Genomic DNA, 22,131 nt, shown 5'->3' with positions numbered 1-22,131 from the left:
ATAATGTGGTACATCCTTTACTTCCCCCTTGTAGTGCTAAAGCTACCATGTTCATGTTGTGATGTCTCCCATTTTCCTACAGGAACCCTGTTTGCCCAGAAGTCTGGTGGGGCCCCGGGGCCTGCTGTGTCGGCTGCTGCTTCAGCCTCCCCTGCTGGAGCCAGCACTAGCTATGGCTTCTCTGCACCCCTGGCTCAGACCCTCAGCCCCACGTCCTCCTCCTCCTCCAAGGGCCCCGGCTCTGCCGAGCCAGCCCCCAGCGGGTCACCCTAACTCGGGGCCGCCCTTTGTAGCTGCTCCCCCAGGCCTCTCTTCCACCGGGAGGCCCAGCAAGAAATATACAGTACAATGAGAAACAGATAAGAATAACAAACTGTTGCACAACAAATACCTCATCAACCTTGTCAACCTCTTGGCTGTCCAATCATGAACACAGAGCCCAAGAATCTTCTATGACGGCACGTGCTCAAACACACAGCTATGCATTTTACTCGACACACATACACGCACTACACTACAAACACACACGATTCTACACACACACACACGCACACAATCTACACACACACGTGTTAATCCTAATGTACATGCTAAACACAATCAGCTCAGCCAAAACCCACTGACAGGTGTAGTCACAACTGAACTTGAAAAGTTTTATCTTAGGACATTTTGTTTGTTTGTTGCCATTTTGTCGTCTCTTTTTTTTTGGATTTTGTGTTTTTAGGATGATTTTCGTTTTTCTCTTTTTACATACCTCAAATCATGTAACCTGCAGTGGTGTCTTTACCTCAGGAGCTGTAGTATATTTAACCTGAATCAACTTTATTTTTATATTCATTTTTCTTTTTTTTTTTTTTGACAAAGTTGCAATCAGGGGAAGTCGGGTAACTCTCACCAGTGGAACCTCGCGTACAGAGCACCCCCCTCACAGTGGCAGGCCTCCCAACCCGGGCCGCTCGGCTTTCTCCAACACACTGTAGGCTCGGCTCGAACTGGTGAACGATCGGATGCTGTGGATCAGCACGTAACGTACCTAATTTCAGAACTCCGCCCTCAGTTCAGACCATGTCGAGTTCATTATATAGGTTGGAAGGTTTATTATGTACACAAACCTCCCAGTGTGGACTGTAAACTCTCTCACTAGCAATGCACAGGAATTTGGTGTCCATCCACAAAGTTAGGGGGAACAGCAACTCGAATCCACCCACAGCAGGCCGAGCAGACCCTGAGCTCGATCCTCCACCGGGCTCCTGTCTATGTTACTGAGAGGTAGTTCAGAATCAGGTGTGAGCTTGTTGCCCCTCCCCCCCCCCCCCCCCCCCCCCCCACACATTTTTGTGCATCCTTCCTCCAGCCGCGGAGCTGAATGTCGATCCGACGTCGGCGGCGTCAATGCATCGTTTCTCAGGCGTCACGGCGGCCTCTCTGCTCTGGAGGGCGTCTCTCTCTCAGGAAGCAACGTGACAACTGCACGGAATCGCTGTTGATTATACAGGAAAAGAAGGGATTGGAAACCTGAAGAACGCACAAGTCTACACGACTGTTCGAGAATACCTCATCAGACTCTTCCAAAGGAGAGCTACACTACATACCTCATACGGCTGCAAAGCCATCATGACTTGACACCACAACCTCCCGTGATGGAAATCATACCGGACCTGAAATGTGAACATACTGACACACTGCTGGTGGTTTCTGGGGACAAACGGAACTGGGATGGGGCTTGCTATCTCGCTCTCCTCCTGTGTTCACTTGTATAACTTGTTTTATGCTTGCTTCAGTTTCTTTCTTTTTTTTGTTTTGGTTCTTCAAGTTGTCTGAGAAGAGTGATATATATCTGCATTTTGTTTTTGTTTTTTTCAAGGGAGAGGAGAAGAATAGTTAGTTCCTCGCGGTCGCGTGTAGATTTGTAGGATTGTCGACAGGTTTCGAGGTCGCGGTGGGTCAAAAGCAGAAACAAACAAAATCGACCATGTTAACCTTAAACTTGACTGCGAACTCCTGAATCGCAGTCAACGCATCTTTTTGTTTTTCCCATGACAGCGGCGAAATGATATGCATGTGTACAATCATGTGACCAGCGTTTTAACACCCTAATCTTGTGGTTCAGGTAAGCCTCTGGTTATTGCACAGCTAGATACCAAAGACTAGCCAGGTCGCTCCTCTTGATTGATCCCTTGTACAATCTTGCCTGCTGTGGTGCACAGCGAGGCAGCTTAAGGTCTGTTTTGGGCTGCAAAAAAAAAAAAAAAAAAAACATCGAATCTCATTTAATCTGGTATTGAGTTGTTTTTTTTCCCGAAAGCAAGTGAAATTATCTTTAGGTGAGGTGAGGTAAATCCCCATGTTTCGCGTTTTACGGCATGACTCAACAGTGGAAATAAGTACATTAATAACTAGATTCAAAGACTCAAAATCTGATCACATGACATGTACAGACATTTTTTGTGAGCAGATATTAAAGCCCAGATGCTGTGGCTTTCCTGCGCGGTCTCCCTAATTTAATCCTTCACATTTATGGGTTTCTAGGGGATCTTTTTTTTTGTAACACAACACCCGGAGTGGACGCATGCCCTCTCAGCCAGTGCCCACAGAGGCCCACGAGTCTGGCCCCTTTAATAAAACAGACACTTTCTGATAATCCAGTAACAGTTGAATTATCCCTCCAATTGTACGGCATTTTTCTCCCTTTTCAAGTACATTTTTAAGCATTTTCAAATGCCACAAAGGATGACAATGACATTTTCTAGCTTTGATGTGAGGCATTTTATCTGTTCAGAAACCTCTTTAAGCCCAATGTGAAGCGAGGTGGGCAGCCTTGTTGCTTTTACTAGACTGTATTTTAGCCATTACGTGTCAGCTTTTGCAGATGTTTTGCAGTGCAGATCTCAGTTTTGGGACTTCGAGGGCGGTGCAGGAAGCCCTTTTTTTGGTGAACCCTTCAGAACCCTGCATGACACATAACTGTATTTTATTCAAAAAGAAGGTGAGATTTGTAGACGCTGCCTTAAAGTAGTTGCTGGTGAGAGATCCCGGAGCAGTTTTCTCTACTCAACTGGCCGGAAAATGTCTTTCTCTCCGAGCTTAATCCTTTGGAGAGTAATCACTTTTTTATTTTGGCGAACACTTCAATCAGACGTTAAGACACCAGATGTCATTCATGCTGTTAGTAACAACTGAGTTTGGCTATTTATTTGTGTGTGTGTGTGTGTTTTCGTCCTGGTGGACCTTGTTTTCAGTGACTGTTCAGCTTAATCCTTTAGGCCGTGTTACTGAAACCTTTTATTGTTTCTAAGTCCAGGCTTTCTGATTCATCTGCTTAGTCTAAGCAATGGCTCTTTGATAGTGTAGCTTCACTGCCTTTGTATGTGTGTGTGCGCGCGTGAAAGCAGGTTCAGTATATACAGTAAGTGGTCGCAGTTCTACCATGCATACAATTGTAATAGCATCAGGTGTGCTATAGGTGGCGCCACGGTCACATGTATCACAGGAGAAGGCGATTGCGCAAACATAAGTTTTGATGATATTTGGCTTAAATGGGTGAAGTTGTCTCCAACAGTAGCCTCCTCTACATCCATGCAAGTTTTCCATCACACCCACAGTCGTCTTCTGCTGTTGAATGGCACTTTGCTGTTCGTCGCTTTAAAAAAGTGGAAAGTATTGAGGGTTGGTCATTCACTTCTCCTCTCCGATCTCCGGGCCCTCCAGTCACAAACCTCAAAGCTCTTTTCACCTGATTAGCTGTGTGTGTGTGTGTGTGTGTGTGTGTGTGTGTGTGTGTGTGTGTGTGTGTGAGTGAGAGAGAGAGAGAGAGTGTGTGTGTGTGTGTGTGTTAGAGACCGCCCCCTACCTCATCATACCACAATACCTCAGGTCAGTGGGCTGCAGTCACTGTTGCGTTCGATATTGAAGCTGCGTTGGGGCACGAGCTCTGACGGAAGCTGCGGTCACTTCGCTGAATGCAACGTCGGTTTGTTTAGGTTTTGCATTTATTTTGGATTTGCGTCGTCAGTAACTGTAGGCGAGGTCTCGTCACTCAGGAAGCTGTGAAGTTGGAAGTCTGCAGAACCTTTTGTGTCTCAGATCATTTTGGAGTTGATTCAGTTTTAAAATTGTTTAAAAACGAACCTGATCTGTGTAAAAACAGGCGCATATGCAAGTGGTTATCGAATACCTCATTTATCAATTTTATGTTGTTTTTGGCTTGTACAATGCTCCGTATATTAATTCAACTGTGGGGTTTGTGCATATTTTTGTACTGTAATTATTATTATGGACATGGTAATAATGATATTACTGATATTATAGTTTTCTCTTTGATTAAAGCAAACAAAAAAAATAGGACAAAACACATGAATGCTTGTAAAAACTGGTTTGTGCTGATTGTATTTAAGAGGAGCACTTTTCCAAAGTGGTTTTCACACATTCAGTTTTGTTCATATTAGTAATATAAAGATATGGTTCTCAGGGCTTTAAACTTGTATGTCATGATAAAGTTTTACTTTATATCTTACTTCCATGTGTGTTTGTTTTATTCATTTATTTCTTTTTAAAGTGTCGGTGGGGCCTCTGAGACCACCGGACCCGATGCTTTCGTTTTGGAAGCGTGGTTAACATTTAGAAGCGTTTTCACATTCAGTTCACTTCCAGTAGTGCGAAAAATAATTCACTTCCGCTTTTTACAAACGGCAGGTTTCTGTAGCACGAGTCAAGCGAATTCCCGAACGAACAAAATCCCACATTCGTCACATTGGTTATTCCATATTTATACACGATCAATAACGTTTCTCAAGTGAGCTTGGTGTGACAGCTTATCTCCCCAATCACACTGCAAACCAATGTGTTCACATCACCACGCAATACATCACCACGCTCAGGAAATGTCACAATGAAAGTTGTGACATGTGGTGGTTCTGTCAAATTTAGAGCACAGTGTTTGAAGAACTGAACTGGTTGAATGGAACAATCGATGACAGTAAACTGCGGAACGAAAACAGATTTGCATTTTTATGAAAAGGAAAAGCGATGCAAAAAAGCAAACACGTTTTTGAAATGTTTTCTTACAAAAATAAATCCATTGTTGGAGCAAATCAAAAGTCAAACATCATCTTTGTATTCCCACACTGTCATATCAAACACAAGTATTAAATACATTCATTTATTACAATAAATAAAGTGCTGAAAGTGTCTCACAGTGAAGCAACCTATTAAGCAAGTCTGAGGTAGTATGCAAGATGAGAAATTACAGCAAGGACAGGATGTCTCCTTTTGGATAGCATTTCTCAGTAAAGGAAACGGGTAGTATTTCAAAAGAACTGAAATGTAATTTAATAATCATACTATCGCAAGACTCATGACTCCTTTACCTGCATGATTCTGGTTTCAACACACTTCTGTCTTCTAAACCAGCAAAGGTTTCCTACATGCCACCCCCTTGCCCCAGGTTATGAAGTATTACATCCTTGCTAAGCATCTGGTTATCTGAAAAATAACACCTTTTATCACCCAATAACCAGTTGCAACTACATGTATTTCTTAATCCAAAGATGATCGCGGAAGAGACTCGTCATCTTGCTGGATTTTGAACGGCACAGTGCTGAAATGTTGACTTAACGGATTCATTTATTACTATTTTCTACTATTTAGTATGGTCTTAAATAATAATAACAATAATAATAATGGAATCAAAACATTAAGCTTCAACTCGGCTGACAAAAAATAATTCACATCATTATTGGTTAAACGTACGCTCGGCTGTTTGTGTGCAGCGGAAGGCAAGCGCCTACAGTGACACGTCAAAGGCTTTAGAGATGCTAGATGAGGAACATTTGAGCTTTTACACGTATTTTCTACTTCTGCTTCTACTTTCTGCTTCTACTTTCTGCTTCTACTTCTACTTCTACTTTCTGCTTTAGAAGGCTAGGACTTATTTACAATCCAAAGCAAGATTGAGACGTCTGTTTTCTTTATCGATGTCTACTCGGCTGATTCATTAATACACAAGTGCAGTATTACTATTTTGTTAGTTAAATCAAAGGCAATAATTACTAATAGGACTTGTGGTAAGAAAATAAAAGATTTTCCTTTTAGTGATAATGTCGCGGCCCTAGCTATGTTACGATTGCAGACACTTGGAGATCGTAAGTGTCGTATATTGCCTTTGTTATCCTGTGGTGTTATCTACTCAGGACAAACTCTTGATCAGAACTGCCATTAGACAAAGCCAGACCAGTGGGCTCGATGAACGGCCCGCCGCCTTGCTCTCCAGCTGAAGTTGGTACTGCGCCAAGACTCGAATGTAGCCCATCTCCTCCGACACACATTTGTAAGTTCCCGCCTGCTCGGGTCCCATGCTGTCGATCAGGAGAAGGCACCGCTGCTCCCTCGAGCTGCATGATGTGTTGCTTTCAAGGTGACGCCAGGTATACTGGGCGTGATGGGACGACACCGGGCACTGGAGGAAATACTTGCTCTCAGGGGGAAGTGTGACGCTGCCCTTGGCCTCGTCTGCATGTGTTGCAGTGGCACCGAGACGTGGAGTAGACACTGAGGAAAGAAACACCAGGTCTGTTAAGCTTTAAGATGTTTGTTTAACCTTTATTTCGACCGGCAAGTTATTTATGAATCTGAAAAGGGACTAGGAGAATAGAGAACTGTATCATCAGCGTATGGGAATATAATTTAGAAGGATTGCTCTCTAATGTTGTTGATGTTGTACTGATGTTGATGACCAGGAGTGTGTGTGTGATAAGAAAGTTGGAAAAGAAGAAAGAAAGAAGTTGTCGAACACGTTTGTAGTAGTTCTGAAAGACGGGTCAAAGTTCTCGTTAAGAAAATTCTAACTGCAGCACAACATGGCACCGTAGGTCAAATGTCAGCGGCAACATTCATTGTGGCAGTGACCTGACGGGGGCAAGATGGCACACAGGAAGTCTAGGAAGGGGCCAAGTCCGTTGTTTGCAAGATTCCCATATCATGTGAAGTACATGGCAGGATAAGATGGTTTGGGTTCAAATCAGCCTAAATTCCTCAGTTACATAGGAGGCACACAAAGACAGGCAATATTGAATATGTCTAATTAAAAAGATGTGATGTATAGTGGCTGCAATGTCGAGGTGAAGCTCTGTCTACTTTGAGTTATTCATTATAAGTTTTGCATGTATTTGATTAATGCAAACCATATTTGCCTTTTATGATCATGCCACAGGCATATTCTGATCTTTTTGGAAAACCATGTTATCTCACAGGGCAGAACCCGTGATGTCAATTTAGTGCCTTGCTCAAGGGCTCTTGCTAGCAGTAGCTTGCCATGTGTTTTTTGTTATGACTCTTCCTTCTGTTCTTTAAATCAGGCTTTACGCTTCTATTGTTATCTGCAATTTTGAAAATGTATGGTTTTGTGTGTTGTATGCATACAAAATGGATGTATTAAGAAACAAAGGGGGCCTCTGAGACTACAAAGGCAGATTATTGATGTTAAAGTAGCTTTAGACATTTTGGAAAATAGGCTTGCATGCTTTTTCTGCCGAGAGGTGGATGAGAAGATCTAGTCCACTCTCATGTTTGTCTGTTCAATATAAGGCTACCAGTTAGCCTAGCTTAGCTAGACCTGATTGCAGTAAACTCGTGAATATCGTCATACCTTTTCCAGGGAGCTGAAGCTTGGATGAAGACATGCAGTTAGCAGGGTTCCCTTGGGTCAGATCTTGCAGTGTGCCACTGTGAAAGTAAAGGGTAACTGAGTTAGAAAAATATGCCAGTTAGGTTAAAAACATTCAAGCAAACTTTAAGTGAACTTTTGAAATTCTGCAGAAAGAGAAATGTGAATTAAGCGTGTTTCCATCAACTTGTTTGGAGCGAATAAACTCGGCTACAGCGTAGTTTGGTTAGAAGTTGGTGCTTAAAGCTACGCATGGCTGCAATCTGCCAGTAAACAGAGTAGAAGAAGTAGAAATAGAGGTTTAGAACTGGAAACAAAACAAGATGGCTTGAGAAAGAAAATGGAGAGAGGTCTTCAAGAATTAGTTTCAGTTGGGCAAGTTTAAATTGTTTAGTTGTTTAATTAAATGAAATGTTGTCCGGAGACAAAGACATGCATTCATGTATTATAGAGATATGCGAGAAGACACCGACAGCGGAAACAGCTGATCAGTCATGCGAGTTAAATGTTAGCTGTGACAGAATTTCTCTGGCGAGGACGTTTCTATAACTCATTTTGTGCATCAACAATTTTGCGTCAAAGGCAAAAACCACCTCAAGTATATGTAAAAACTTCTTTTGCAATTGAGCTGTTTTTATACAGCTTTTCTATTTATTTATCTATCTACTTTGAAATATGCACACAAATATGTGAATGGAAACACAGCTACTGTGAGTATAAAACTCACCAGCATTATGTACAAACGCACCAGACTTCCTGCCAGCTCGTGTAAGTAAATCAAACATTTCAATTGACGTTAATGCAGACACACAAGGTACACAACTGTCACAATTCAGTCTAACAACCCATTCAAGCTACGATACACTATTGGAACCCACTCAATCTTATGAAGATTTTATTGGCAACAACATCGCCATAAAACTTTTGTGAGCAGAGCAGAACTCGGGCACCCATAAGAGGAAGTTATGAACGACAAAATGTATTTTAGGTTTGTTTTCAGACTCAATTTGTTTCTGTACAGCACACTGAACAGCTGCCGGTGATCTCTCCGCCCAACTAAGTGTCTCTGTTTACCTTCAACTTAAAATAACATGTAATTAGAAAACATTACATTATTTGATATATAAATATGTGGATAGATATGAAAGTATTATCCCATTGCTTTGTGACTGTGCCTTATTATTTTATGAAACAAAATGCAAGTTAAACAATGTTTAACAATGTTAAACAATGTGTTACAAATGAAAGTGAATGATTCAGTGTTCACAGTAAGGTAGATTACCTTACCTTAAGTCAAATTTGAAGTTTGGGGGGTTTTTTCACTAGATTCCACATAGATCCACACCAGTATTTAAAAAAAAAAAAAACAGGTAACGACGACAGTTAGTCACTTCCGTCATCCCCTGGTAAGGGGGGCTCATGGGGGCTGCTGCATTTCACCACAATAGATGCACTGCCAGTCAGACTATTGCTCAGAGCAAGAATGCAACACCTTATCTCCACTTACCAATGCTAGTCAGCCTTTCCCCATGTGGGGAAGCTCTTCCTATCACTATCATTACCTCTTTGAGCCAAAGACCACAATGAGTCATATGAAAAGAATCTCTTTGATCTTAGTGATCGAAGTGATCAACTACATCACAGGAAGTGTGTGTGCAGATGTGGGGGTAGGGGCTGTGTTTGTGTGTGTAGTTGGTGTAGGTACCAGTACCGAAGTTCCTACACGGCCACATACTGAGAAATCTAATTATAATTATTTCATGAAAAACTTTCTTCCTGTTTACAGAGAAAGCAGCCTGTCCGGTTTAGAGGTGAAGTCCATTTCAAGTTAACTTGTCTCTGTAAAGTGAGAATGTAATAATGAGGCCAGGTGTGTTCAGACAATACAAAGTCAATGCAAAGACCCTCAAATTTGTGCCGGGCGAGTTGAAAACAAATAAGTAATGTGGCGAGTTGTTGCAAAAGCCTTTGAGAGTTGAGATGCTCCTGACGTCACAGAGAATCAGAAATGGAGGACAAACTTATTGTGGCCGTCTGTGGGCGCCCGGAGCTCTACGGCTCCATATCAGTACTGGACAGAGACGGGACACGAAGGGACAGAGCTTGGAGAAAACGGGGCTAAGCCATAGGACTACATGGTAAGTTCTAAAAATATGTATTTGTTACTTGATTCCATATATCGGTTGTACTTCACAACAAACCAAGTTAGCACTAAGTGGTATCTATGGAGGGGAGACCCTCTTCAGTACTCCCATTGACTGTTAAGGGCTAATACTCTCCGGTTGCGAAATACTCAACAAAAATACTCCAGCGGCCACATTTGCACGAGTGACACAAGGCAAAAATCAGCTTTGTCTTTGGTCCAAACACTTTGACAGTAGCATTTATTTGTATATTCTGTGTATGTACGTTAAGAGCAACGTAAACACCGAAGTCAAATTCCTTTTATACGTATTCATACATGGCCAATAAAGCTGATTCTGATTTAATAGGAAAATTATAAACGACGTTTTCTCGTAACACCCTTTTATCTTGAGATTTTATCAGACTGTGGCTATAAAGGATGCAAGACTTATCTTTATATCCTCAAGTGAGTACACTTTTTTTTTTAAACTTATATTTCCTGATAGATAAAAGTTGTTGCAATATAAAAAAAATAATAATTTATTATAATGGGAAACTTCTCTCATGACAAATCCTCATAATAAAATAATTTGTGGTAATAACCTTTTTTTTCTAGCATTGGCAGCTTTGAGTTGCAGTGCATAAACAATAACATGTGACAGTGAGCCTTGCAGAAGTCAGGTGACTGCTGTATGCTTAGGCCTGTAGCTGAATAACAACATACTAAAACCTTTGCACAAGCACTTAAATCTGCACCTATTATGCCTGCAGTGCCAAACTATAGCTAACTCACAGCCCTGAAGGGATCATTTGTTTCAGGGAAAGTCCTGTTTTAAACAGGTTTAAATGCAGATATGAAAAATGATTGGAAGTTTTGGCAGATTGGCCAACTGTACTCGGCAGTATCGGTGGAGGGGTTGAAATATTGTATTTATACCATCTAATAAGGCAGGTGTTGAGACACATGCACACTGTGGATGAAAGGGTATGTTGGGATATTTAGATGAAATGTCTCCTGGTACATCAAGAAGGGGTGGTCTTACTCTGTCTCAGGGGTGCAGTGGGTGCCGTTCCAGCCGCAGTAGGGATCTCTGGCCAACACGCATAGCTCACAGCTGTCCCCATACTGGGCACAGTTTGCCACATTCAGTTGGACCAGTTCATTTCTGGAGCTCACATACAGCTTCCTCTGCAACGATACACAGCACATAATTCGTTTTTTAAAATGTTAATGGGACCACCTATTAGAACACCAATATCCTCTGAAAAGTTTAGACTTCTTCCAAAAACATCCAAGTTGTACGCACTTCTTTCAGAAGTACTACCATCTTGCTTTAATTCACTAACACCATTATTGGTGTGTAGGAGTAAAAATCCCCCCCTTGTGTCTTGGTTCAGGGGAAGAGTTGTGTAGGTGGTGTTACTCACAGAGGAGGTGTGGAGGCTGATGCTGACGACGTGGGTCCTATGGTTGAAAGGTTGATACTCGGCGATGACAAATGTCTGACTTTTATTCTGCATCACCTTATGAATCCCTCCATTGTCTGTATCGGGAAGACAGGAAGTTGACTCGATCCAGTACAAACACACCCCACCACCACGAACCAACCCACTCACGCTGTTTCATCACCTCTTTAAGACTAATCCAGCAAAGCTTTTAAAAAAAATAAAAATAAATAAATAAAAGTGTTGTGCTTAGCACTACATTGGTACTGTAACTTGTAGCTGCTTGAACAATGCTGCAACTTGACTGTTGCAATATTTAATTTCCAACAAGCCAACAGGGGGTTAGCAATACTCAGTATTGAGCAATAATGACGTAATCAAGGCAGATTAGCAAACTTGCTTCCATGTCAGTCAAAGAAGAGCGCTGAGGCTCGGACGCCATTTGTTATAATACGTCCAAAGATGATTTTTATACTCTTTCAAAACTTTTTAAAGATATGTTCAATGGCTGAAGCATCATATAGTTCATATTATCATCAAGAAAAAGTGGGTTTAATTCAAATTCGTTGTGAATGTGATTCTACCTCCTCTCATAGTCTTTTGGGCATGTGATGAAAAGTCTTACTTTAATAGGTACATGGGCCAAAGTGCAAAAACAGTACTATGACACATCATATATGTCATAAAACGGTAAAATAAAAAATAACGTGACCCTATTTCACATGTGATACTCCACATGATGTATCACGGGGAATGACACACAAAACCAACCACAACTAAAGTCGCGGTCCCCAGACTATATAGAGATCAGTCAGAATTTAGAAGAAGTTGCACTTCCCTTTACAGCAATGCACACAACTTTGGAAAGGTTAACCTTCCAGTCTACGGTCTCAGTCCTAGTCATAGGTGATCACTCCTTGCTCTCTATGACTCAGTCCAATTCAGTTACACCTGGGTAGGACGTCAAACAATAGCTCGTTCAAATAGAAAAAAAGTAATTAGAGGAACCTGTCTATGTAATGACACTCAAATGTACACTAATGTACAGGAAACTACCCTTTTCTTAGTATCAACTTCCCTGATTCATATCACTCACTTAGAGACAGGAACAGGACGGTGTGGTGACTGTCGCTGTTGTCCTGGGAACCGTGGACGTGGATGTGAGTGTAGGTGTGGTGATTAGAGAGGAGCGGGCCAGAGTTGTTCACAGGCCAGACCCACTCCTCCATCTCCGAATTCGTCTTGATCTTCCCCAGGATGTCTTGTTGAATCTTTGTGCTGTCTGCAACACACTGAAGGAAAAAGAAAGGCATGTGGGTTTTGGTTTGTGTTGTGTTGGTTCAGTTAACGTTTGTCCTGCCTGTCGAGCTTTCCCGTTCCTGCGTGGCACACACGTCGCCTTGCACGGCAACTGGATTCTCACAATGTCACGAGAGAATTCGTGGGTGTGTGTGAGACCCACACGGTCTATGGTGAGAACACACAGAGAAGCGACTTTTTGTTCTAGACAACAATGGCGGCATAGATGCTGCGACATCAATTATATCTGAACTGCAGAGTATTTATCTTTAAAAAAAGAACAAAGAACGGCACTGAAGGCTTTTGTCCACGGAACAAAGGTTTGCGCTGTTCTTTCGAATGGCTTCGGTTCCTCCAATCACCTGCCAAGCTAATGAAGCTATCGTTAGCTCCATGAGTTGATGGAAAAACCTGTCTGGTTCACTTTTGAATGTTTCAAGTTGAATTGTTTTCAAAGAATAACCCCTTAAAGGTGTTCCTTAATATGCATATTGATGGCTAGATGCATCAAATTTAGCTTGACACTGACATTAAAACCCAAGGATAGGATGGCGTAGCAGTGTGCATTGTTCTCTGTCTGAGTATCTTTTCTGATGCTGCCGGGGGTGTAAAAGTTAGGAATTTCGACAAATAAATGCCTTTAAATGCAAAATGAAACAGAACAATAATACCAAGCTACAACCAAACAATAATAATGCAGTTTTTGGGTATTCTAGTAGCCAGTGATGACTTAAAAGCTATAATATACACAAAAGATCATTTGAAAATACTGGTCAAATTTGAGAAAATGTCGTTATAATTCTAGATGTTCTGACGTGTAGATGATTTATCAATAAAAAGGAAACAAAGTAATGTATGTTACTCAGAATTGATCACATCATCTACTTTGTAACTTGAAGCATATAGGTTGAAAGATAGCGGCCATAATAACGTCAGGAATCATTTGGTGACGAGTCAAGTTGATACAGTCGTTATTTTACAGCTCAGATAAAGCTGCTCGACACATACCTCTCTCGGCCGGCCGCTTTGCTCGTCCGAACCTTTAAAGTTGGAGGTTGTGAAGACCTGTTCAATATCTTGTATGCCGTAGACACACACAGCACTCATACCCCTGTGGAGAGACACAGAGGTCAGCGGGTAAACACAGAGACATCTGCAACAACAAGAAACTGAAGAAAGAGAGGTCAGTCAAGACTTTAGTCATGCTGGTCAGAAGATGTGAAAAACAACTGATTAGACGGGGCCACATTTAGAAAGGAAGAACTCGACTTGACTGAAAAGAGGAAGAACAAGCGAGACGTTCAAGCAGTTCTGTCTAATCAACTTACTCTTGGAGACACGGGGGAAATGCTCTAACGATAGTTGTTTACTCAGTTAAAAAAATGTACTTTACTGAATAAACAACTATTTTTAGAGTCTTTATTCCCATCTCATGGTGGTTTGTGGTTATGGTTTGGTTAAAGTGGCTGACACGACATGTGAATCTGCCGTTTTATGTAAAGACACAACAACAGCAAACTCATTCTTGTTTTCACCTCACATCACGGGGTCTGACTTTAATCTCATGATGCTGGGAAGAGTTCAACCAGTTTTGCCAAAATGGGTCACGAGTCAAGTTTGGATTACATTTAAGCTTTTTGTGTTTCGACTTAAGTTACTTGTTTGCATTGTTGTAAAAGCACAGCATTACATGATAATGCTTAAGTTATGACTGTACTTGAGTTTTATACTGTACTTAAATTTAGCTTACCCCAACATGATTCAAACTTAGAAAAAAAGCAGTGTTTTCACTTTTGTAAAACCCTTCACCCTTTCATGAATGCATGAAAGATAACGGGGTCTTACCATTCATTTCTGAAGAGCGCATAAACCCTGGTGTCCTGCCACTTGTCTGCATGCACAGTAGCCACGTCTATCAGCTCGGGGAAATGCTTTCCGCTGTCAGTGTCTCCGCAGAAGAGCCTGGCATTCATCTGGGACGTCCAGCTAAACTGCAGTAAGTTCTTGGGGCCGCCAAGATCCACCTAGCAACAATAACGCAGCCAAAGGATCAATGCCGCTTTCATAATGCATATGTAATGATTAGTAACGTGTATATATATATAACCCATACATGCACATATCTGATGCTAAAAATGGTTTTTATTCATGAAATCTAGCTGAAAATGTCTTAATTGTGCAGGTCTTACCGTGCAAACCCGGGTCACAAAAGGGAGCCACATTTCACTGTTCAAGCCTCCCTCTCTTACTTTCTCCCTATAGAAGGCATAGACTTTGCTGTTCTCTGGGTCTCTCTGTCTGCTGAGCACCAAACCCACATAGTGCTGCTCTAAAGAGAGAAAAACCAAAGTCATGAACGTCAGTTAACTGATGAGACTCACAAAAAAAACCAATCTATCTCCATGCAAATACCTTTATTGTGTCTTGACGGGGCAACTCGGTTTTTCCCAAACTTGTGGATGCCAACATACTCTTGAGAACCAGAGTATGTAATGTAGAGATCACTTTCTAGAGAATCTGCAAAAAAAAAGGAACAAATTGTTACAAATGGTTCGTGTATCACAGCAGCATCGCAGCATCGCTTCCTGTTGCAGGCACAAGCAGGAAGCCCCAGCGCAATCTCCTTATAAGCAATGGTAGCAAAGAAGGAGACAAAATCATTAGAAAGTGCTGAGCTGATTAAAGCATGGTTAGTAGTGCTGAAAAGAGCATCTAAATCAGAAAGCAGATTAATCAGCCGTTTAAGAAAAATCCTGTGTGTTCAGAAACTTACCCACAAGGGCAAACGCTTCACCTTCCTTTATGACAAATTCCCTTATGCTGTCTCTTATCATCTTCATTTTTTCAGAGGGACGGCACTTGGGTGTCTGCTCTGATAAATTCTACAAGAAAACACAAAAGATCTCAAACTACCCCTGCTATCCTCCATCTGGCAGCACAATGTGGATTGTTTCAAATACACAGAAGAAGTGTCTCGAGTCGCACTGAGCGGCGATAGCGACCAGACAGAAAAGAGCACCGCCGGTGATTATACCCAACGTTGTGACAGACGCGCTCCTTCCGCTCTCAGCAACATACCCTGTGCATCTCTGTCTCAGTGTCCTACCATGTCACAGCACAGGGTCTCCTTGCCATCGGTCCCGCACAGAAACACCTGGTTGTCCTCTTCCCTCTTGTGGACCACGGTGATGTTATAGTTGCAATCCTAAGCGACAAGAGCGAGAATTGTTGTGATGTTACAATCACATCTGACCAACATATCGGCGTGTTCTGCTGTTTGCTATTAAGTTATGTTCTTTTACCCTCTTTGCGCTCAGTCTTTGCGGAGGCCAGTTGTCGATGCACTCTGTCCACAACACGTCTATTTCCACCCGAGTCTGTGAAGAGAAGGAATGCCTTGTTGTCATTATCGCCACGTCACTGTAAATGAATGCCATCTGTTGTTTAAATGCAAACTCCTGATATTTGCTTATGTAAGCAAACACTGTCGGAGACGTTCACTACCTTCTGAGGGTTTTGGAAGTTGAATGAGTTCAGGTGTTTTTGTCCAGCGGCGATGACGATGTCTGGATTTCCTTGCAGAACAATCTGTACGGGTGCGTGGTGTCTGGGCAGGGATAACCTTTTCATTGTTGTCTCTACAGTGAAGAATATTGAATGATAAACACTGGGTGTGCAATGGACAAGGTCACGTTGTCATTGTACACAGTGAGAGTTTAACCTGTTATTAGTCGAGCCAGCGGCGTGGCTCTATCCAGATGGAATTATCTAATCAGCCATTGCATGTACAACATTTTACTTTTTTTTTTTTTTTTGCGTGATTCCAAGATGAAGAACCTTCAGTGATCTCCTGACTTTTCCAGTAGCAGCGCCATGAGGTTGACATGTGTTGTTTGATATTCAAGTTTATGGATGAATCGTTGTTTTTGGTGATGATTCAACTTTTCATCTAACACCACCATCAAAGTTGTCATCTGTGTAATACTTTACGATTACAACCAAATGCCTGCAAAACTGATGACACTCCCAACAGCCTCACTCGTACTTTGTTCAATGCTAATTAGCAAACCGTAGCATGCTGACACACTAAACTGAGATGGAGAGCATGGGAAGCAGTATACCTGCTTAACATCAGCATGTCAGCATTGCCATTGTGAGCACGCTGGCGTGCTGATTTTAGCATTTAGCTAAAATCAGTGCTGAGTCGAGGCACGGCCTCGCGTCATGCAACGATTGGCCAGCCCCGTGGAGGTGGGAAAGGAGCCGGGGTTTGAACTCTCTCAGCTCTCTTTTTTTTCCCGTCACTTTTCATGTGAAAAACCAAGTACACCTCCGTGTCTCCCAGGACAGACGGTCTGAAAATGTGCATCCTTCAATCTCATATCCAAACCATACAATAACTTGCTAGTATGGTCCCACCAAAATGTATTCAATTTACATTAATACTAAACAGGAAAGAGAAACGGAAGTAAAGCATCGTACTCGCTCATTAAGATAAAAAATACATGAAGGTTCCCCTTGAGACTTTCCATGTTCATGCAATGACATGGTCTCCATTCCAAGTGTGTGTTGAACCTTGTAATTATAGCTGCCCTATTCTTAGCCATAGAGGACAATGCAGAATGATCTGCTTGCTTCATAGAGGTGCAGCCCATGTGTTTCCAATCTTTGAATAGTTTGAGAGAGACACTCCTCTATGACTTGGGATTTGATGAAGCATTTGGACCACGCACATCTTGCCTTATCAGCCTCTGGCGGAGTTTTAAAGAATTTACCTTAGTTTGGGCTGATAGTGTTTATTCATTAATGTCATTAATTCATCCTTCATTCGAATGGATGGTGTTCCTCTTATTGGTGCTCCAAGTCTCTCACAGCTTCCCTCACGTCGTTATACCGGATTGTGCGAATGAAAGCATTTTAAAAGCACACAGGGATGCGAACGCGGTAAGATGGAAGGGCCGTCAGATTGAGGGTTTATCAATCAGCAAGATCTGCAGAGGCGCTGTGCGGTTAAACGTGGGAGAATGTGTGTTGCGCCAAAGTGTCAAAGTGAAAGCCACAATGCTCGACACTTCAACTAGAGGTGTTATTAATGACACTAACGATTCTTCTGTTCTCTCCAAGTGTTCCAGTGGGTCAGAGAGCACAAACTCCAGCCATCATTAACTTTATTATGTAAACCAGTGTATTTCTTAAATGTCTGTTAAAAATGCCTGTTGTTCATGATGAAGTCGCAACTTTTTAATTACTGAAACCATCCAAAAGTGTATGCTCTAATTCTTCAGTACACACTTTTTAAATACGGTGTGGTAATTTTATACCACCATAATATTTGTGCAAATCAATCAATATATTTACAAACACATTTTTAGCTTTTTTTATGTTTTATATTCTGATCATATAAACCATCTTATATTAATGACTTTAGTGTGTTTGTGACACCGTGAAGTCATTCAATGGAAATGCATGTACTTCTATCAATATGTCCTACAGTTTCCTATCACAATAAAACACATTATTGGAGAAGAAGAATAGTCTCCATCCTGACTCGTCGCTGTTAGTGCCACAAAAGCACTTTAATCACGTATAGCGCAATGCAGCAGCTCTGCTGTCCCTCAACAGTCTTGGGTAATTGTGTGTGTATCAAATCAAACCGGGGAAGATTATAACACATTTTAAAACGTTTCATTTGTCCTTCTTTTCTTGGATACACGACAGAGTAAAGGTTAACATCACCACAGCGATGTCAAAACAGTGTCGCGTTTTAAAGTCGTAAAAAAGCTAAATAAAAAAAAGCGAAATATTTCATACCTTTCTCTGTGAACGTCATCCTCGGTAACAGCGGCGATGTCACGGATGTCGCCGCTGTTAAATATAACACATATACCGTTAGAAATAAGGGCAGCATCCTGCGTCTGAGGTGGCCGTCGACTGAGCGTCTCTGGTCTCAACTACAGAGAAGCTGCCTAAGCCCCGCCTCTTCACGTTAAGAACACATATAGATAGTGACATATCTGCTATAAGTTATCCTTCCACAATTCATTCTAGATCACTACAGCCTTTTCTGTAGATATTTTTTTGTTTATTTTTAATTATTTATTATATTATTATTTGGTTTTTGTGGGGGAGGGGGGGATTAGTAATGTAATACCGATTTAACAGCAGCACTAAACCAGGTTAAAAATAAATACCATACATTGTTATTAAAACGATGTTACGATAAAGGTATATCTGTATATATATATATGTGACTTAGTTAAACAACACTAAATATAAAACACTATATAAACACTTCTAAATATGGTTAGAAAGTGATTGGAGATTAAAAGGTTAACAAGGTACAGTCTAATAGAATGTATAAGAAGTTTAAAAGGCTCTATTGCCATCATGCTCTTCAGCTGAGGCCGAGACACTGGTAAAAGCTGCAGGTTGGACTCAGAACTCGTAACTAAGGTACCACACTTTCATCTTATTGCTCTCTCGAGTGAAGCGGACTGAGAGTTTGGACTTCCACGCTTCAGGCGACACATCCTGCCAGCAACGAGGGGTTTTCTTTCATTTAATTTGTCCAATTTGTGTGTGTGTGTGTGTGTGTGTGTGTGTGTGTGTGTGTGTGTGTGTGTGTGTGTGTGTGTGTGTGTGTGTGTGTGTGTGTGTGTGTGTGTGTGTGTGTGTGTGTGTGTGTGTGTGTGTGTGTGTGTGTGTGTGTGTGTGTGTGTGTGTGTGTGTGTTTGTTGTAAACTCGAATTAAAGGCAACCTGAATATAGTTAGATTGTATTGTTTCCTGTTAAAGGGAAATATTATGGTAACCCTCAAGTTATTAAAGGGAAATAGAAAAAGGGGAATTTAAAGGACACTGAGTTTCTTTCATTTTAAAAGTTTAAAAGTAAATAATAAACTGATCCCAGATGGATGTTTGGTTACTTCCTTTAATGGAGGTAAATAAGCCAATGTGTTAAGGGTTAGCTATATGTGTAGCAGCAATACACAAATTCATTGCAGGATGCTAATATGAGAAATTATTTGGTTACCCAGAAATTGTTACTTCATTTCCTCATGGAGAACAAGCAAAGGCAGCTACGCTGAATCAATCACACAATCATCCAGGCAAATAATTGAAAAACTCATCATAAGGAATTCGTTGTGGGCTGAAACCCTCTTAAATCAAATCATTACTTTAGATCTTTTGAAATCACTGGTGGAAAAGGTAAAACAAAACAGTAACTGTATTTTCCTTAAGATTCCCAACCTCCCCGGGGTCTGATCGTCCTCAACAGAGAGTTTGCAGTTTTTCTGTGTCTCTGGCCAACAGCTGGAAGCACACTGCAGTTATGACTGGAAGTTGGCCAGCTGTACTGTGAATGCTGCTGCAGCGCACATGCTGAAAGCTGACTGCAGCTGATAATCGGAGCAGGTGGCCGAGCTAACTCAACTCATACTCTGGACGCACAATGAAGGATGCCACCGGGTGGGGAGAAGAACAGAAGGTCTATTAAGAGTAATTAGTGATACTCATGCTGCAAGGATTTCATCTGTCAGCAGACCAACAGCTGATGGATGCTGGCTCTGATGAGGAGTGAAGATGCACAGCACACGCGAGTCAAATGATTTATCAGCCAATGTTAAGTTTTCCTCTGACTGCAGATCAGCTGCTCTGAATTTGAGCTTTTCTTTTCTAGTCCTGTTGTGTGCAACATTTAAAAAAAAAACATCACTCGAGTAGAATTTCACATAATTGAGACGATGAGATATGTTTTGGATTGCGAGGAAGAATGCGGAGAGAAAAAGGCCAGCAGAAGGTGCACGTCCCATCTTTTTAAAGTCCAAGGCCTCTAAATGTGAGACACAAGGCCAAATGTTACATCCAAACTTTGCTAACGAAAAGGGATCTAGAGAGTGAAAAGTCTCCTAGTCCACAGTGTCTGTCTCACTAATATTAATTAATACATATTGTTTATCAATATGAGTTAGGAAGAAGACTTATTAAAGTTGTCCACCAACTTCCCACAGATATTTACCCACACTCGGCGAGGCCTCGTCCAGCCGAAGAGGACGACCCCAACCAGCCTGCCTGGCAGCTCGTCGTCTCTTTCTTCTGCAAGGGAATGATTTCTGTGTCTCTGGCCAACAGCTGGAAGCACACTGCAGTTATGACTGGAAGTTGGCCAGCTGTACTGTGAATGCTGCTGCAGCGCACATGCTGAAAGCTGACTGCAGCTGATAATCGGAGCAGGTGGCCGAGCTAACTCAACTCATACTCTGGACGCACAATGAAGGATGCCACCGGGTGGGGAGAAGAACAGAAGGTCTATTAAGAGTAATTAGTGATACTCATGCTGCAAGGATTTCATCTGTCAGCAGACCAACAGCTGATGGATGCTGGCTCTGATGAGGAGTGAAGATGCACAGCACACGCGAGTCAAATGATTTATCAGCCAATGTTAAGTTTTCCTCTGACTGCAGATCAGCTGCTCTGAATTTGAGCTTTTCTTTTCTAGTCCTGTTGTGTGCAACATTTAAAAAAAAAACATCACTCGAGTAGAATTTCACATAATTGAGACGATGAGATATGTTTTGGATTGCGAGGAAGAATGCGGAGAGAAAAAGGCCAGCAGAAGGTGCACGTCCCATCTTTTTAAAGTCCAAGGCCTCTAAATGTGAGACACAAGGCCAAATGTTACATCCAAACTTTGCTAACGAAAAGGGATCTAGAGAGTGAAAAGTCTCCTAGTCCACAGTGTCTGTCTCACTAATATTAATTAATACATATTGTTTATCAATATGAGTTAGGAAGAAGACTTATTAAAGTTGTCCACCAACTTCCCACAGATATTTACCCACACTCGGCGAGGCCTCGTCCAGCCGAAGAGGACGACCCCAACCAGCCTGCCTGGCAGCTCGTCGTCTCTTTCTTCTGCAAGGGAATGATTTCTGTGTCTCTGGCCAACAGCTGGAAGCACACTGCAGTTATGACTGGAAGTTGGCCAGCTGTACTGTGAATGCTGCTGCAGCGCACATGCTGAAAGCTGACTGCAGCTGATAATCGGAGCAGGTGGCCGAGCTAACTCAACTCATACTCTGGACGCACAATGAAGGATGCCACCGGGTGGGGAGAAGAACAGAAGGTCTATTAAGAGTAATTAGTGATACTCATGCTGCAAGGATTTCATCTGTCAGCAGACCAACAGCTGATGGATGCTGGCTCTGATGAGGAGTGAAGATGCACAGCACACGCGAGTCAAATGATTTATCAGCCAATGTTAAGTTTTCCTCTGACTGCAGATCAGCTGCTCTGAATTTGAGCTTTTCTTTTCTAGTCCTGTTGTGTGCAACATTTAAAAAAAAAACATCACTCGAGTAGAATTTCACATAATTGAGACGATGAGATATGTTTTGGATTGCGAGGAAGAATGCGGAGAGAAAAAGGCCAGCAGAAGGTGCACGTCCCATCTTTTTAAAGTCCAAGGCCTCTAAATGTGAGACACAAGGCCAAATGTTACATCCAAACTTTGCTAACGAAAAGGGATCTAGAGAGTGAAAAGTCTCCTAGTCCACAGTGTCTGTCTCACTAATATTAATTAATACATATTGTTTATCAATA

At 41.8% G+C, this 22,131-nt stretch overlaps 2 protein-coding genes across 3 annotated transcripts in view; one reads left to right on the top strand and one right to left on the bottom strand.

The window, feature by feature from the left end:
• Nucleotides 1-1,301, top strand: part of LOC142933591 (AT-rich interactive domain-containing protein 3B) — a 47,330-nt gene extending 46,029 nt beyond the window's left edge. For both annotated transcript variants that reach the window (XM_076077734.1, XM_076077733.1), the window contains exon 9: nucleotides 83-1,301. In XM_076077734.1, the coding sequence (XP_075933849.1) occupies nucleotides 83-273 (191 nt within the window). In that variant the 3' untranslated portion in view covers nucleotides 274-1,301. The remainder of the gene's footprint in view (nucleotides 1-82) is intronic.
• A 3,684-nt stretch (nucleotides 1,302-4,985) lies between these two features.
• On the bottom strand, nucleotides 4,986-18,494 carry LOC142933589 (semaphorin-7A). The gene is made up of 14 exons (XM_076077732.1): nucleotides 18,341-18,494; nucleotides 16,034-16,167; nucleotides 15,832-15,906; nucleotides 15,636-15,734; nucleotides 15,303-15,411; nucleotides 14,942-15,046; nucleotides 14,719-14,858; nucleotides 14,375-14,553; nucleotides 13,538-13,640; nucleotides 12,327-12,522; nucleotides 11,213-11,328; nucleotides 10,828-10,973; nucleotides 7,643-7,719; nucleotides 4,986-6,546 (listed from the first exon to the last, which is right to left on the bottom strand). Exons 1-14 carry the CDS (start codon nucleotides 18,435-18,437, stop codon nucleotides 6,185-6,187), a joined length of 1,938 nt encoding a protein of 645 aa, XP_075933847.1. The 5' UTR covers nucleotides 18,438-18,494; the 3' UTR covers nucleotides 4,986-6,184.
• Between the last annotated feature and the right edge of the window lie 3,637 nt (nucleotides 18,495-22,131).

This window comes from Anarhichas minor, unplaced genomic scaffold, assembly GCF_050575085.1.
Source record: "Anarhichas minor isolate MPS153535 unplaced genomic scaffold, ASM5057508v1 ptg000062l, whole genome shotgun sequence".
Taxonomy (NCBI): domain Eukaryota; kingdom Metazoa; phylum Chordata; class Actinopteri; order Perciformes; family Anarhichadidae; genus Anarhichas; species Anarhichas minor.
The sequence above is the reverse complement of the archived record's forward strand: the minus strand, read 5'-3'. Positions and strand labels throughout refer to the sequence as shown.